This window comes from Ovis canadensis, chromosome 13 (genome assembly GCF_042477335.2).
Source record: "Ovis canadensis isolate MfBH-ARS-UI-01 breed Bighorn chromosome 13, ARS-UI_OviCan_v2, whole genome shotgun sequence".
Taxonomy (NCBI): Eukaryota; Metazoa; Chordata; class Mammalia; order Artiodactyla; family Bovidae; genus Ovis; species Ovis canadensis.
In genome coordinates, this window is record NC_091257.1 from 72,734,106 (window position 1) to 72,752,189 (window position 18,084).

General features: G+C 57.3%; 1 protein-coding gene across 1 annotated transcript; it reads right to left on the reverse strand.

Moving 5' to 3' along the window:
* Positions 1-67: 67 nt before the first annotated feature.
* On the reverse strand, positions 68-16,947 carry NPEPL1 (aminopeptidase like 1). The gene is made up of 12 exons (XM_069546806.1): positions 16,460-16,947; positions 15,610-15,795; positions 14,875-15,045; positions 11,810-11,899; positions 11,282-11,363; positions 9,482-9,624; positions 5,374-5,451; positions 2,549-2,649; positions 2,246-2,369; positions 1,844-2,020; positions 1,328-1,438; positions 68-798 (listed from the first exon to the last, which is right to left on the reverse strand). The coding sequence occupies exons 1-12, from the start codon at positions 16,607-16,609 to the stop codon at positions 640-642; spliced, it is 1,572 nt and encodes a 523-aa protein (XP_069402907.1). The 5' UTR covers positions 16,610-16,947; the 3' UTR covers positions 68-639.
* Between the last annotated feature and the right edge of the window lie 1,137 nt (positions 16,948-18,084).

The following is an 18,084-nucleotide window of genomic DNA, read 5'->3' on the forward strand; positions in this document are numbered from 1 at the left end:
ACCCACAGGCAGGTTGTTGGGCTGCTTGCTAAAACGGGCTGGAGAAAGACGGAGACAGAGGCAGAGGTGTGATGTGGTTTAGCCATGTTTAATTCAACTTGCAGTGAACTCAGAGGGGCCCGAGTAGACATTCCTCTTGCTCCATAAAACCTGAACCAAGTCGCCCCATCCTTTCAAAGGGGTGGTCTGTTGGAAGCAGGGACTGCCCCAGCTAGAGTGGAACCTGGGTGCTCTGCAATGCAGGTGCCATGTGTGGGGCCTGGGGCTGCAGATGGGGCCACTGGCACCCACCATGGGCCCAGGCAGGGGCGAGTGTCTTGAGGGCAACGTGGACAAGAGCATCAGGGCCGCGCATGTGTCCCGGAGCCCGGGGGTCATGCAGGGGCCCCAGGGAGGGGCATGGTCTGCAGAAGCTGGCGGGGAATCAAACATAAACCCAGTGCTGCCCACTCACCCCTCCCTGGGCCCCCCAAACCCTGAGCTGTCTCCTAAGACACAAAAAGGAGCTGTTTCCGTCACCATGACAACTAAAAACAAAACAAACCGCAGTTCATCTCAAGGTATAATCTTCCAATTGCTTAGAATTAATCAGTGCAAAGTGAGGTAAAGCGCCCAGTATCACTGGGCAGGGCGGCTGCGTCACACAAGCCTGCGCCTCTTGGAGTCCCTCTCCGCGTCCCCCTCCTGGGCGTCCACCTCGCAGCCAAGTGGGGACACCAGGTTCAGCAGAGGGTCCTCAGAGGCCTGGCCGAAGAGCGCCAGCAGAAGGGCGACACCGAAGCCCGTGGCACGCTCGCCCTGTGGGTGAAGACAGTGGAAGCCTGTGTGGCCGAGCCCCCCACCCCGCAAACCCACCGCCACGGGAGGGCTCTGGGACCAGGGCGTCTGACCCCCCATGCACCCCCCAGCCCCCTTCCCTGTCCTGTTCCACTCAGAGCCGGTGGAGAACGAGCTGTGGACACAGCCCTGGGTTTTCCTCCCCTCCCCTCTCCTGGCTCCTCGGGGAGGGAAAGGGTGAGACCAGGGCCCCTGGGCCTCCGGCCGAGGACAGGCGGGTTGGGAAGGACTGCGCACAGCAGCCACACTGTTCCCAGGGATGAGGAGACCAGAGGCCAGGGGGGACCACAGCTGGCCGTGTGACCCTCACACAGAATATTTCCGATGAGCTCAGCCTGTGCTCTGGAGCCAGAGAGGGGCTCTGGATGCAGGAGAGAGTGGGAGCAGCCAGACCCGAGGGGAGGGGCCGGCAAGGGAAGCAGAGTGGCTGGCCAGCCAAGGAAGGCCTAACGGTGGGGTGGGCAGGGGCACCCCCAGGGCCCGGACTCACGGCATGCACAGGCGCGGCAATATCCAGGTGGACCCAGACCCCAGGCCAGTCAAAGCCGATGTGTGAGGCGATAAAGAGGCCAGCGCAGGAGCTGGGGCTGTTGTCCCGGTCCTGGGGTAGAAGGCAGTCATGAGCTTCCACTCCAGCCGTGGTGCGGGTGGCCACGGTGGATACCCTGCGCCCTCCTGACCCCTATCCTCAGCGACCACCTCTCTCAGTGTCTGCAAGAAGGGGCCTGGGGTGGAGGGCCCAGTGTGGAGAGCAGCAGACAGGGTCCCCGTGGCAGGCCTGGCAGCTGGGCTAGGGGGTCTACCTTCACCCTGGGGTTAAAAGGGGGAGCCAGCGATAGACCCAGTGGGGACTCCAGAGCGGGCAGGATGCCCCACTTCCTGCTGAATGGCATGCTGCGGGGAGACCAGTGAGAGTGCCATCCCCTCCCCGTTTTTCTCCCCTCCCCTGCTCAGAGCCCAGACTGGGGCCTAACAGGGGACCTAAGTCCACCTGCTCCACACCTACCGCCACTGAGTTCTTCATGTCGGCCACAGCCGAGGTGAACTCGCTGAAGTGCAGCTCCGGGCAGTAGACCAGCGGGTGCACCAGGTCCCCGCACTGTCGCCCGGCCTTCACGCAGGCTGCCTCCCACTCGGCGCTGTTGGTGAGCACAGCTGCATGGTACTTGCCTGTGGCGATGCCCTGGGTATGCAGGAGAGATGTAGAGAGCATCACCTGGCGGGCTGGGGGACACCGAGGACAGAAGAGGGGCTGACAGAAAACAAGGCAGAGAGAGAGACCGAGAAGGAGGCCCTGCACGGGGGCCCTGTGCCAGCATTCCCTCCAGGGTCCATGGGCCCTGGGCGCCTGTGCCCTCACAGAGGAGCTCTGACCTGGTGGCGAAGCAGAAGGGACAGTGGGGCCCACCTGAGCTCCGGTCAGCGTGGCTATGTCCAGGATGATGTCGGCGCCCAGGTCCTTGCAGGCGTAGGACACGCCGTCTGCCAGTACCAGCCTGCCCTCAGCATCCGTATTGTTGATTTCCACAGTCCTGGGGACAGCAGACACCCCATTCAGAGCCCCTCCTCCCTGTCCTCAACTGCAATGCAGTGCCTAACGTGGGCCCCCGACATCTCAAAAGGGGATCCAGCCCCCATCGCAGGCACCCAGGGCTCCGGGACATCACAATGGGGTGGGTGCTGTGAGGCGGGCGGGCAGGGTTGGCCTTACTTTCCAGAGTACAGCAGGTGGATGTCATCCGGCCTCGTGGCATTGGGGCCCACGGAGTTCTCGGCCAAGCAGAATATTGCGTGGAGGGTGTCTTTGAAACCCTGGAGGTGGCAGACGAATGGATAAGAAAGCTGTGGTACATGTACACAATGGAGTATTACTCACTATTAAAAAGAATGCATTTGAATCGGTTATAATGAGGTGGATGAAACTGGAGCCTATTATAGAGAGTGAAGTAAGTCAGAAAGAAAAACACAAATACAGCATATTAACACATATATATGGAATTTAGAAAAATGGTAACGATGTCCCTATATGCGAGACAGCAAGAGAGACACAGATGTAAAGAATAGACTTTTGGACTCTGTGGGAGAAGGTGAGGGTGGGATGATTTGAGAGAATAGCATTGAAATATGTATACTATTATATGTGAAATAGATCGCCAGTCCAGGTTCAATGCCTGAGACAGGGTGCCCAGGGCTGGTGCGCTGGGATGACCCTGAGGGATGGGACAGGGAGGGAGGTGGGAGGAAGTGTCAGGATGGGGAACACATGTACACCCGTGGCTGATTCATGTTAATGTATGGCAAAAACCACTACAATACCGTAAAGTAATTAGCCTCCAATTAAAATAAATAAATTAAAAAAAAAAAACAACCCTGGAGGGACCAGGGCAGAGGCTCTAGTTATAGGCTGGGAGCATCAGGGGCAGAAAGGATGGTGACAGGCTGGAGCTCTCTGACCCACAACAGAGAGACAGACAGATGGGTCCAAGGAGCAGGGATCACAGCCCCCTGCACTCCCCACCATCCTAGTGGGCCCTAGGGCATGGTCCCAACAGAGGCCAGGCGATGCAGCATGCACCCCAGAAGTGGAGCTGCCTGCTGGGTTCGAGTCCATGCTCAGCTCCCACCTCCTATCCATACAATGCAGTCAGTGGTCACAGTCCCTAACCTCACAAACCTGCTGATCTTTAGCTTTTGAGGTCGGGCTTTCGACTTTGATGACCTTGACCCTTTGCTGTTTCCCTGTACCCACACTCAGGCTGAGTGCACTAAGTCCCCGGAGGCACAGTGACCCCCCCCCCACCCCCTAGTGGCCCTCAGGACAGCCACAGAAACCTCTGGGTGGGTGCTCCTCCTCACTCCCACGCTCCCACACTCAACTCTGACGTTAGCATCTGTTGGTCACTCTCACCTGAGACAATTACTATGCTGTTGTTTGCCAAAAGGTGGGTTCCCACCTCTCCCTCATACTGTTAGCAACTGGGAGGCCACTGTGAGGAGATGACTTGCTCCTCTTGGTGTGAGTGTGGACTCTTACTTCATTCTGTGAGTGATGACCCTCATTATGTACTTTGGGCCTCAAATTGAGGCACATTCCTTTTCTCAAAAAATGAGTTACAAGCAGGAGGAATCCGAGGACCACTTCCAACCACCAGCTGATGAACCAGCCTTAATTGCCAAGTGGTTCCTCGTCCATAGGAAGGGTCTATCTGCTGGGGCACCAGCCACCTGTCCAGATGCCAGGACGGACCCTCCATGGGTGCAGTCACCCCAAACCCATAGCTGAGACACCAGGTAGTGCAGCTGCGTGGGCCCTCTGGACACTTTCCCGTGAGCCCCTCCCAGAGCACCCCCCAGCCCCTGAGGCCGGGTATGTCCCTTGCATACTTGACGAGCTCATTAACGGAGTAGGTAGCGCGGGCCTGGCTGAATCCGGTCAGGCGGGCTGGGTGCTGCTGAACGAGGGCTGCATGACACTCCCCAGTACAGTTGAGACACCCCCCCACCAGCACCCCTTAGGCTGAGCCCCTCCTCCCCTCCAGGCTTTCTGCTCCCCTCATAGGTGTGGCTGGGCAGAAATCATTTGCCAAGATCTTTTTGCTTTTGTCTTCTCTGGAAGTTTCCCCCATGCTGCTCAGGCAGTGCCTTTGAGGAAGAGGAGCCTATGCTTGGTGACTGGAAGGGCTGGGCTTTTCAGAGGTGCCTGAAGCAGCCATGCCGAGAGGTGAGCGGCCCTGGATAGCCAGGGCGCCCCGTGCCTCTGCTCCATAAACATGCTCTATGGGTTTCCCTAGTGGCTCAGATGGTAAAGCGTCTGTCTGCAATGCAGAAGACCCGGGTTCAATCCTTGGGTTGGGAAGATCCCCTGGAGAAGGAAATGGCAGCCCACTCCAGTATTCTTGCCTGGAAAATCCCATGGACCACGGAGCCTGGTAGGTTACCGTCCATGGGGTCGCAAAGAGTCGGACACGACTGAGTGACTTCACTTCACTTCACTTCTCAGTGTCAAAGGGCAAACGCGGGGAACAGCCACGGCACTGCTTATTGACCAGGCCCCCAGCTCGGGAATTTGGCTCCAATTGTTGGGCTCTCTGGCACCTATGTGTCCTGAGTGGGGAACACGGAGGCCTCTGGCTGCCTTGGTGTCTGGGCTCGGTGTGGCCACTCCTAGTATTCCAGGACAGACCCCATACCTCTTCCACCAAACAGCAGCCAGCCCCTCCAGAGACCCCTGCCCTGAGTGCCAGAGCCCAGGGGTGAGAGGGCAGGCAGCCTGCTCCAAAGCACCCTTCCCATTTCGGTCAGGGCGGGCGGGGTCTAAGGACTTAGCGGAGGGCCCATGATGACAGCGGGCGCCAGGCAGAGAGGTGACATGCCCGGGTGGGGTGACACTCTTGGCCAGAGGAGCTCTGACTGAAGCAAGGAGCTCTGGGGGCCCCAGGGACCCGGCGCAGGAGTGTGGAGGGGGACAGTGCCAGCCACACAGACTCAGGGGGCTCTGGGGAGGAGAACCAGGGAGGAAGACAGGGCCCACCTCACCTGCTTGATGGCGGCTCTGAAGGCCCCTAGGACAGCTGCGGCGCCCCCACAGTCCCTCTTCATCCCCGGCATGGTGGTCTGTGGGGGCGGGAAGGGGCGAGAGAGAGGTAAGTGCATGCTGACCCCTCAGCAACAATGCTCCCCACCCCGGTGCCCACACGAGGGGCCCAGAGGCACAGGAGCTGGCGCCAAGTCACCTGAGTGGCTACAGAACCCAGGAAATGCCACTAGTCACCCGGGGATCCTCCAGAAGCAATGAGAAGCCAGAGTTAAATTTACCGGCTTGGGGGGCACGTCCAGCTTGAGCAGAGCTTTGGGGGTTACTGAACAGAACTGTGTGAGGTTCAGTGGGGACTTCCGGAGCAGCCTGGCTCAGAGGCTGAGCTGTGCCCAAGTCAGCCTGGGGGTCTGTCTGCAGCTCCTCCATGTCACGACCTTGACCACCCATCCAGCTCTTCCCAAATGTCATTAGTCACTGTGACACCATCAATCCCACTCCTGCCCCGAGGGCGCCTGCCACCTGTCTGCATTCACGTTTCCTGGGTGACGGGGTCTAGTGAGGGAGTCGCTAGAGACCCAGGGGCCCTCCTGCCACAGAAGTAAACACCATTTCCTATACACTTGTTGAGGGCAGCAAGGCACTTTTACGGTTTATAGGCTCCCAATGCTAATTGACAGGCTTATATTTTAAATTAACAACAGGTCATCGGATGTAAGGATTCGGGACCGAAATGTACTGACTTTTCTGAGCCCTTATTGGATTACATGAGCCGAGAGTTTTAATGGAAAGTATTTTTAGATATAAACTGAGCTGTTTTTACAATTAAGTTGAGCAAAAATGACTCAGCTAGCACTATTGGAAATAAGCTGTTTTGACCTAACCTGCGAGAAACCACGAGATTGTTTAAATGGAATAACAGGGCCTCAAACCGAGAGTCAAACCCCCTGCAGAATGGCCACGTGGAAAATGGCTGGAGATGGCCACTGAATCCCCGTGTTCCTAGATGCAGAACAGATGTTGCACCACAAATGCAGCTCCATAGGCTGAGTCAGCCTCAGGGACCCCACCTGGCATTCCTGTTTTCATAAAAGAAACTATTTCCACAGGAACGCCTTCATCACTGTTGGGTTGCTGTTTGTACCGATGGGGCAGTGGCGACCTGGGGCCTGTGGGAACTGGTGGTCGCTGGGTTCATTTCCAGGCCTTTAGGAAACAAGGTGCTGCCAACTTCACTCAAGTCTTCTCGCCGAAGCAGTGAAATGATTAGCTTTTTAGAAACCTCAACCGTAGAGAAGAGTCATTCCCAACACTGTCTCAGTGGCATGGAAGGGGTGGAGGAGGCCCCGTGCGTGCTCCCTGATGCCCAGCGCTCGGCTGTGGTCAGTCCGCTGGAGCCCAAGCAAGAGTGGGTGCCAAGTCCTGAGCTCAGCGAGCCTCTACTCTCCCAATACCACTGTCCTGGAGGTGGGGTGGGGGGAACCACTGACAGACTCCGGGGATCCAGACGCAGGTATATGCAGATATTTTCTCGAAAATGGCCAGAGTGAGCCTCTCACCTCCAGGACAGCTGGCATTACTTGGTAAAACTGGAGTTTTCAAGCAAAAAAAAAAAAAAAAATCAGGGTTTTGGAAAACTTGTATCTGCTTCCATGATAGCTTCTTAATACTCAACTTCCTACATGAGATAGATGATGATATTAATGAATGTAACTTTTAAAAATATTGTATACTGAAAAGAGTCAAAATCTGGAGGCTTGGCATAACTCTTTAAACAGTATTTTCCAAATGGCGCATATGTGATATCATAAAACTGTGCATTCAGACTTCAGGATGGACCCACAGATTTCAATGTGGCAGAGCTCACAGGCGTGGCTTCAGATCCCCCGTTGTAACTTACCTTTTAAAAACTCCCACTTGTCGGGTTTTGGTGTAACAGCAAAGAAGAAGGTCCTGAGTTACCTGAAAAGGGTATTAAAACGCTTCTCCTTTTTCTAACTGCTGAAGGACTGGGGCCAGATTTTCTTTTTTATATTTCAACTAAAACATATCGCAACAGACTAAATGCAGAAGCAGATATGTGGTCACAGCTGTCGTCCACAAAGGCAGACAGTAAAGAGAGCTGCAGAAATGTAAAACAGGACCACTTTCCTGGTTAATTTCTTTTTTTCATTTTGGAAAATACAGTCCTATTCATAAGACTGCATTATTTACAGTGGCATGCAATGGGGTCATATTGGTCTTTTTAATGAATTAATAACTATCTTTACATTTTCCCAATTTTAATTTCTAGTAGACAGCTAGCAGACATTGCCCTTATAAATACAAACTCTTTCGAGATCAGTATTTTTTAAGAGTGGAAGAAGTCCTGAGATGAACACATCTGAGGCCCCTTAATTCACACTGATCCTGGTTTGCCTTGAAAATCTTTGAAAACAGCCAGGACTGTTCCTGCAAAATTGGGAGAGGGTGCCCCCAGCAAAATGACTAACCCTCAGGAAGCCTTGCTTCTTACTTCACCCTCTAACAAGCCAATGTCTGAATGAGCCCACAGATCTATCCCGCAAAACACACCTGCTAATGGGGCAAGAGCCCCTATCAAGGGTGTGGAGGGAGGGTCAACACGAGGTGTTAAGAATTTAAGAATAATAATAAACTGACTAAAAGCTGAGTTGGATCAGAAAGAATGCTGATCACTGAAGAACTGATGCTTTCAAATTGTGGGGCTGGAGAAAACTCTTGGGTGTCCATTGGACTACAAGGAGATCTAACCAGTCAATCCTAAAGAAAATCAACCCTGAATATTCATTGGAAGGGCTAATGCTGAAGCTCCAATATTTTGGCCACTTGATGTGAAGAGCTGGCTCATTGGAAAAGACCCTGATGCTAGGAAAGATTGAAGGTAGGAGGAGAAGGGGATGACAGAAGATGAGATGATTCAAAGGCATCACTGATTCAATGGACATGAATATGAGCAAACTCCAGGAGATAGTGGAGAACAGAGGTGCCTGGTGTGCTGCAGTCCCTGGGGTCGCAAAGAGTAGGACACGACTTGGCAGCTGAACAACAACAACAAAAGCTTGTTTGCTTGTTGTCATCAGTGGTAAAAGTATTCCTCCAGAAAAAAAACCCCGTTGTTGGTTGAAGTGAGTCCTTACCACATAAATAAAAGCTTTAGACCTGACTGTCTTTCAGAAACATTATCCTACGTGGACACTAATCACTGCCGGGGCACAGACTCCTCAAGGCACTCTGGTTCTGAGGCAGGCAAGCTCTGGAGGTGGCTGGTGTCCACGGCACCTCTGACACTGAGTTCCTGCCTTCAGAAGGTGGATTCGGCATAAACACCAGGAGCAGTGAGCCATGCTGCTGCCCACAGTCTAAGGGACCACCGGGGTTGTGCTGTATAAGACATTTTTACTCCACAGATGTTTGAAAGCTGCTGGAGTCCATCTCAAAGAATCAGAAACATGGACACTGACGATTTGGGGAGCTTCTTGGGAAGTGGGGTCTTTCTTGGTCTCTGCCGAGGGACCCTTCTGTTAGAGACTTTCCCTGAGTGTATCAGTTGCTTCATGTGACAGAAAGTCTTCAAAATTAAAGCTAATTGTGCTCTTTTGGATCAACTATGAGTGCAGAGACTGACAAAACTGGCATCTCCATCTAGCGAACATAAACACGTGAAGAAGACCTATGTGATAGAGTCACTGACAAGTCGGCCGAACTGAAGGCTGGACGGCAGGGCTGTGACGCTGGCATATGTCACCACAAGAGAAGGATGTGGAGGCGTCAGCTTTTTCTGTCAGAAATTACTTAATACTATTTATAAGTGTTAACCGATGACTATTTTCTTTATCTGTACTATAATACTCATAATATTTTACTGCAGATGGTCATGGAGACATTGGGCATCACCCTAGGACCTTTTCTTCTTCTTCTCCAGATTTTCTGTGTCCTGACTCAGTGCAGGCGCAAACAGTCTGCCCCTTGGAGGGGAACGGGCCCCAGGGCCTCCCTCCTGGATGCCCCAACAACTTGCTCTTTCCTCTGACACCTGGTAAGAAGCCACCCTTCCCCTCCACGTCCCCCAGCCGTGGTCCTGCACCTCACCTTCCCCTTCATGCTGAGACCCCCAGTATCGTAGACGATGCCCTTGCCCACCCAAGCGATGGTCTGGGTGGCTCCATCTGGGGTGTGGCTGAGGATGGCCAGGGCCGGAGGATGGATGGCGGCTTTGCCAACACCGTAGATTCCTAGGGAAAGCACAGCACTTGTCAATGAGGCTCAGGCCGGGCCAAGTGGAGGACTCCTGGGAGTCCCCCAGAAACACTGCTCTCCCCACAAACAGCTGCTGGCCTGTGGGTGTTCCTCTGGGCCACAGAGCCTGGCCATGTGAACCAAGTTCCCCGCCCTCTCCTGCCCCTGGCCACTATGGGATTGGGGGATGCAATTGCATTCTATGTGAAGTAGTGTTAGGCAAGAAGACTCCCTGAGGAAAAAAAAAAAGAAAGAAATTGTATCATTCCCAGAAAGCAGTGAACGGGACTGCAGAATGAAGAGATTTTGGATAATGCTTCAAGGCCGTTCCAGCCCCGCTCGCCCTCCCATCACTGACCCCTCCATGCACTCAGCAGGCACCTCCCTTTCCCAGCTCACCCCTGCTGCTGCCTTGCTGTCAGTTTACACGCCCCAACTTCTTGAGAAAACCATGGCTTGCTGTGGGCAGAGGCCACACCTCAAGGTCCCCTGATAATCTAACCGAACAACTGTAGCAACCAGGACAAGGGCCAGTAATGGCTGCCTGACAAACTCCTACTCACCCTGCAGACCTGCTGCAAGAGTTCCCTCCTCTGAAGCGTTCCCTGACAGGACTGCCTCCAGCTGCAGCTGGCTGACATGACTGTGATAGGCAGCTCGAACAAGCCCCCACAGATCCCCTCTGGGCATTCATGATCATGCGGATCCTCTCCCCTCCCCCAAGAGGGCAGGACTGCGCGTCTCAGTTTCTCGGGACGTGGCAGGAATCATCCAAGATGAGGTTACAGAAACAGAACTGGCCTCTGGCTTGTGTGCTCTTTCTTGTCTCTTGCTCAGAGACCTCACTCTGAGAGGAGCAGCTGCCATGTTGCAAGCTGCTCAAGGACAGGCCCACATGACAAGGAGCAGCCAGCTAGGCCCCCTGATGGCAGGGCCATGAGTGAGCCTTGCTGGGAGCCCATCTTGGGCCCCATTCGAGCCTTCAGATGACCACAGCCCCAGTTAACACAGGTATCATGGCCTGGAGAGACCCTGGGCCGGACCCAGCTAAGCCACGCCCAGTTCCCCACCCACAGACCTGCACTGGAAGGACCGTGTTGCTGTCGGCTGCTGCCTTCTGGGATAACTGGTTTTGCAGCCACAGATAACAACCACAGTGACCTTCCCAACCCTGTTCTAGTTGTCATTGCACCTTGGTGCCTGGGAGGTGGGAAGGATGGGCCTGGCAGTCAGGGAGGGCTCTCTTAAGAGGTGGTCTGTGAGATCATATTGGGGGAGAGTATCCCAGGGAGAAAGAGCCATGAGAGCAGGTCTTGATGGGGATATGAGCTTGTGTATTCGAGGAACAGAAAGGCCCTGCTGGGCTGGCCTGGGGAGCAAGAGAGCAGCGCGGGGGAGGCTGCAGAGGGGGTGGACGGGGAAGGACTTGGACCCTGTGGCTTCCAGGATCTGAATCAGGATCTGAATCGCTGCCTCCTCTTTCCCCCGGGGATGGGCTGCTTCCCAGGGTCTGGCCTGGGGGCTGGACACAGGCTGGTTTCCTGTGGGGTGAAGCTTGGGACAGCATGACATGTGGCCTGGCAGCCCCCCAGCCCCCCAAGTACCCCAGGCCTCTGCTGAGGCCAGGACCCAGGAGGACTGGCCCCCACCCACCTCCAAATCCTCTCGCCTTCAGCTCCTCATCCCGGATAATGGTTGGGACAATCCCCAGTTCTTTTCCAACTTTCTTAATCTCCTGGATGTGTTCATGGAAAAAACAACAACATACAACACGTGAAGACGGCTTAAAATGAGGGTGAGGCCAGGGACAGGGGTGAGCAGATGCCTTGTGGTGGGAGAGGGGTGGGCTGGGAAGCTGAGGCCCTGACTCTCGGCTCTAAGCATGATTAAACCCAGGAGAGGAGGTTTAATCACCTCCAAACTCTGCGATTTCCTGTGGCTCATGGCTCGAGTCCTGCATGGGGGCCTCGAGGAAGAGGCTGTGTCCTCCCTCCACCCCTGGCTGAGGCCCGGGGGCCCCTCGGCTCCGGGTGGATGGCAGGACTCTGTCTGCAGCGGCCCGTGGCTTCCCCAGATGAGGTGCGGAGACTGTGGACCGTCCCCTGGCAGCCCTGGGATTCCTGACTGTCCCTGGGGTCAATCAACACCATCCCAACCCAGCTGGACCCCAGGGCCACGAACCTCAAGGAAGGTGTCTGTGTTCATCTCATTGCAGGGTGTGTCCACGATTCGGGCTGCCAGCCGCACACCTTCCGTGGCGCTCGTTAAACACTAGGAGAAACAAAAGGCTGTCACTGGGGTCCTGGGACAAGGTGGAAGGTGTTCCTCATTGCCAACAGCCAGGACCCACAAGTGTTAGAGGCACACATCTCCCAGGGGAGGCTGGGCAACGAGGGCAGGTGGAAGGGAAGCAAGAGTTGTACCCATGACCCCAGCCGTCTACAGAAAGACCCCTATGGCTGCAGAACCACAGAGGAACCCTTTGGCCTAGCATCCTCTCCTGATCTACAGGGGCCCCTCCTTGCTTTCTGAGCCTCGTCTCCTGTTCTGCCCCCTACTCTGGTGGCGGGTGGCCTCCTGCCTAGCCCTGAGTGCATACCTCATCCAGCCTCTGCCAACCCCATCCCCCTCTCCCAGGAGGAGGTGATACCCTCTGTTATGGGAATCTGAAGCCCTGACCACCAGGGGAGGGTAACAGGAGGGTTTCAGGAGGTGCTCAGGCTTTGGTGAGGTCAAGAGGATGGGACCCCATGATGGGATTAGTGCCCTTGTAAGAAAAGGACGCAGCTGCGGAAGCCACCCTGATCTGGGATGGCTAGGCTCTGAGATGGCCAACCTCTGGGAGTTTGAGAAACAAGCATCTGTGGGTTAAACCCCTGTTGAGGAGCTGCTGTCATGGTTGCCCAGGCAGACCAAACACCCCTGCTTCCCTAGCCAGGGTCCCAGCCACCCTTTGAGGTGCTTCTCTCAAAGACCACATGCTCCAGGAGCCTCTTGGAGCCTTGCAATGGAGAAGAGGCTCCTGGACCCACTGGGGAGGCATTTTTCTCGTGTCCCAGACCCTCACCCTTCACCTGATGCAACACTGCTCTGGCCATGGGGCTAGAAGGGAAGGACACAGACAGCTGGGCCTTGTGCAGAGGGCATGCTCATGTCTCTCTCCCCTCAAAGCTTCTGCCAAGAGCTCCCATGCACCCGACGCAGCCCTGATGCTCAGCTCTGCCTCCCTGCTCTGTCCCACCTGGCCCCCCAGCACCCACCCCAGGGCCTGGCTGCCTTAAGAGAGAAATGGAGTGTGGGTTTGGCAGGGATGTGGACAGTGTCCAGTTTCTTGTTGCCTCTTCCAGGCCCACAGGAGTGGGGAGGGCACCTCCGGGTCCCTAACGCCAGCCCAGCCGCCTCCCAGGTTCCTGCCTGTTCCCAGGTAATTAACCCCTAAACCTGAGAGGCAGAGACTTGACAGCTCACATCTGAGGCGTGCCATGTGATCCCCACAGCCTGGCAGCAGGCCCTCCCCAGGGAGGGTGAGGGTCCCCACCTGTGGGCATCAGAGACCCTTGGCTGCTGTTTGGGGAGTGCATCAGCACCCTGAGGGTTGTCTCAAGGGAGGCAGGGTGCCAGCCTCATGACCTTGTGAATGCAGGGCTCCTCCATGCAGCGTAGCAGTGGCTCAGGTGAGAGGGCGCACCTGCAGGGAGAGGCCCGCACCTCACTGTGCCTTGATCTCGTCAGAAAGCAGCAGCATTCACTCACTCACTCATTCATCCACGTCTATGTGAGTGCCTGCCTTGCACCGGGCTCCACACTAGTCTGAATCCAAAGAGGTCCAAGGACGTGAGTCCAGCAGAGACTCATGACATTGTTCCATTAAATGCTACGGAGGAGGGTATGAGAGGCCACAGGGACCCAGGTGGGAGGGAAAGGCCACACATGGTGTCAGAACCTCACACTTACAATCCCAGACAGGAGGGAAGGAGGGCTGATGGATGGCAGCTGTGGTTAAGGCCCGGGTCTACCCCTTGCTGGTGTGGCTGTGCTCAATCATTTAGTATCTCTGAGCCTCAGTTTGTTCAGCTCTCAAGCGGGGAGAATAACAGGACCCATCTCATGGGGCAGTTGTGGAAATCAGGTGTTTGTGCACAGGTGTGTTCGGAGCAGAGCCCGACATCTGACAAGCACCTGGGAAGCACTGGCCCTCCCCTGGTCATGAGGTGGTAGGAAGCAGGAACCAGAGGGGGGCATCTTGAGGCAGCCAGGTCATTAGAAGGCTGCTGCCTGGTCCCAGAGAACCAGGCAGGCACCGTAGGATGGGTGGGGTGTCAGAGCCAGGAAGACCCACCAGCCCACTGGCTCCATCACACACAAGAGGACTATTATGCACAGTACCAAGATCCCCCCCTCCAACTGGAGGTGGGCATGGGGCTCCCACACCAGTGAGAGGCACAGAGGCTAGACTCAGATGTACAATCTCAAGTGAGGATGGCTCTCAGCTGGCAGGTGGGAAGGGTGTGGGGAGAAGAGAGGGCGCCAGGTGGGTGGGGGCCCTTCAAGAAAGGATGACAAGTGCTTGAGTCTGGCAGGTTTGCCCCCTAGAAGACAGTGTCAGGAAGGGGATGGGCGAACGCCATCCTGGTGAGCCAAGTGAGGAAGGGAGTTAAGACAAGCCAAGCAATCAGACCATGTTATTAAAAGTTTGAAGAGCAAGGTGGTGAGAGAGTGGATGAGGGGGTGCTAACAGGCCCTGAGACAGAGTGAAGGGTGAGGGAGCGGAAAGGACCACCTGAGTCTGGCATTTGGAAATGGGGCTGCAGGTGGGAGGGCGAAATCACAGCCACAGGTCTGGGAGGGTCACCTGGTAGCCAGCCCACACACAGACTCAAAGCTGGAAATTACCTCCAGCCTTGCCTCGCTTCAAAAGGATTATTCGAAGGACCAAATGAAATAACATATGTAAAAGCGCACCATGAAGGGTAATGTGATATATACACAGGTGAGATTATTAGTATTAAAACATGAAAGCGCCTGGTGCGAGGTAGGTGCTCATAAACACTGGCTGAATGGAACTGAATCCTGAGAACAAGACCACCTTGTGGGAGGGAGCATGTGGCCTGGCTTTGGAAAGGCCCCGGGGGCCTGCTCTCTCCAGCAGCAAGCAGCCCTGTCCTGTCCTCCCAGGGAGTGTGGGGGAGAGAGCACTGCCCAAGCTGGGGGTGGAGGGGGCATGGCCTGAGCTTCCAGACACCCACTTGCAAAGTGGACACTTCCACTGGCCCGTTGTCTTGTCCAACCAGGAAAAACTCCACCGTGACGGTCTTCTTCTCTGGGCGCCGAGATGCCCCTGAGCGGTGGGTGAAGAGGGGGAAAGCGCGGGCCAGGGCGCAGGCGGAGGCGAAGGCATCAGACCGCTCACAGACCATCTGCAGCACCAGAGAGCAGAGCTGTGGTGAGGGGAGCGGAGTGGGGGAGGGGACCCCGGGGTCGCCCCATGGGAGCCCCTGTCAGGAAGTGCTTGGGCCCCACAGCCGGGTCAGATGCCACTGTGGAAACAATCTGGCCAGAGATGCCCCAGCAGGGCCTGCATCCCAGGGGCCTTCCTCGGAACCACGGGCCCATGATGGGAGAAAGAAAATGTCAGCCGCCAGATGTGGTCCACCGCCTCCTGAGACCCAACAGCCGGACGTGCAGGGCCACATGGTGTACGTGGGCTCAGGAGGTCTGGGTCAGAGTCTCAGATCTGCCACCCACACTGGTCTTGGGTGCTTACGTCTCTGGGACCTCAGTTTCCCTGTCTGTAAAGCTGGGGTGGCAATGTCCAGCTGTGCAGCAATGTCCATTTCTGAAGATACTGTGGCCAGAGTGCTCTGCGGTCCCAAGGACTGAGCCGTGGGAGGTACAGGTCAGGGCCAGCACAGCCAGCACACTGCACATGACCTGCAGCCTGGGTGGGGGTCTTGCGGGGCCAGCCTCTCAGGAGCACTCACCAGAATGCACCGATGGGTCCCCGGTGGCAGGCAGGTCCGCACCAGGCGGGTGATGAAGTGGGCGGCCGAGGGGCTGTTGTGGCGGCTCACCCTGGAGGGCAGGGCGGCCACGGTGGCATAGTTCAGGTAGAGGGGACAGCTGTCCGTGGGGTTGGGGTTGAGCGTGCTTAGCGCGGCCTGCCAGAGCTGGATCAGAAGGGGAGACACAAGACAGACACCAGACTTCAAACGGCTGCCTGCCAGGAGCACTGCGTGTGGACACCGGCCCCACTCGCTAACTGGGCACTTTTGCAGCTTCCCTGGCACCCTGGATCCCTAATTACCACGTGTCACATCTCACTAGGTGAGCGTGTGTGCGTCTGCTGGCACATGTCCACCCTCGTGGGATTAAGCACTGGGGACTTAAACGGCCAGTTTGGGGGCTGCTTTGCCACAAAGGCACTGGGGTGAGACCAGTCAGGGGTCTTGGAAAGGGGCGGATGTCACCACCACGAGGGTTCCGGAAGGAGGGTTCGGAAGGCGGCGTCAGGGCCCCTCGAGGGCACTTCCTTCGCACCTAGTGGGCTCTGCCAGCTCTGCCTACGAGCCTGAGGCCCGGGTGGGTGCAGGGCACGAGTGGCCTCCGGGCGGGGCTGCTGGACGGGAGCCCAAGCCTCGGGCTCTCGGGAGGCGGGCGGCCCCTGGCCTCGCCGGCAGGCCTAGTCCGCCAGGCGCACCCGGCTGGCTGACGGGCGGGCTGGGGGCGCCGGGCGGCCGAGGCGGGGCCTCCGCGGCCTCCTCGCCGGCCCAGCCCCGCCCGGGCTCCGCTGGCCGGCGGGGCGGTGCATGGCGGCCGGCGCGGCCCGCTCACCTCCTCGGTGACCCGGGGCTGCAGCTTCCCGCGGACGTGGCTCCAGGGCACGCGGTGCAAGTGGTGCAGCTGGCCCAGCAGCAGCAGCGGCCGGCTCTGCGGGTCCGCGTCCCCGGCGCTGGCCTGGAACTGCAGCCCCACGTTCGCCATCTTCGCTGGCCCGCGCCCCCCGTCCCGGCCGCCGCGCCCGCCGCGCTCGGGCTCCCGCTCCGGCCGGGCCTCGGCGCCGCCCCGGCCCTGCCCGGCAGCCGGCCCCGCCTCCCCCGCCGCTCCGGGCCGCTCGCGAGACGTGCAGGGCCCGCCCGGGGCGCGAGGGGGCGCCGGGCCGGCGGGGCGGAGGGCAGGCCCCGGCCTGGAGCGGGCCCCGAGTTCCGCCAGGCCCCGGACCGCGCGGGGCAGGCCCGGCCCGACCAGGCCCTGTCCCCGGCAGGCCCCAGGCCCGGCTAGGCCTCAGACCGCTGCAGGCCGGCCCGCCCCGGCCCTGACCCCCTGGTCCTCCCGCTGCCAGGGAGGAAGCACTGCACTTCCGGGATGGGGCCCCGGCCTTGGCAGGCTGCCAGTGGACCCTGGTGGCTCTGACCTCCAGCGGGTCCTGAACAAATGTGGGGCCAACATCAAGTCTGCCCCAGCCCTGTCCACCAGACCAGAGTCTCGGTGAGGCCTGAGCCAGCCCAGCCCCAAGGAGAGGCGCGCCCGGTCCCTGGGTCTCTGAGCAGCGGTGGTGGTCCAGGGGAACCCACCCCACACCTCTGTTCACCACACACTGTCAGTTTGGACTGGCCTGGGGATTCTTGGACTCCACGGTCCCCTCTCCTCACTGAGTTCCTTACCCTTTCTCAGACCCCCACTATTTGCTGGGCACTGACCTTGATGTGAGAGGGCATGGGGGTCTGGGTCTCCATCCAGGTCGCTGCTTCTGGGATGGCCAATTATAAAGCCAGGCGTCATCTGTGGGTGAGTGTGTGGGGCCTTTCCAGCCCACCCTAGGCTGAAAGCTGTCCCTGCAGCCTCCCACTCACTTAGGGAGAGAGGAGGGGTACCTGGTAGCTTACAAGACCCCTGAGCCCACCTCACTGAGGATCTAAGGCTAGTGGAGGTCCCCTGGACTGGGCTGGTGGACCTGGATGAAGCTAGCAGGCGTCTGGTGAATAGTGGGTACATCCAGCTCCCCGCTTAGATACGAGGGTCAGTGGGTGAGGACGCAGTTGAGGAAGCTCCTCCACCAGGAGTCATTTAATAAAACCTGTTGCCCCATGGTGTCCACATCCTCATTGCTCAAGGGCCCTCATTGGCACCCCTCTCTGTAACCTCAGCTAGTTCCATGAACCCATCCTCATATTTAGAATTTCCTCTTCATAATCAGCTTGAAAGAACAGCAAAGCCAACTCTCTAGTGTGGCAGTCAAGGCCACTGACCTCCCAGCGTGTCCCCAGCTCCATGAACTGCCACTCACCCTCAAGCCACACTCTCATCTTCCCTGTCTGCTCCCTCCATGTCTGTCCCTGGGCTTTGAGCCATGGCCCCAAGCATCGCCCTGGACCAGAGCTCCAGCCTTCTGAAGGTAGGCCTTTGTGTCTGCCTTTTTCTCCAGGGCCTTGGCACTCAGTTTCTGACGGAGTGTAAGG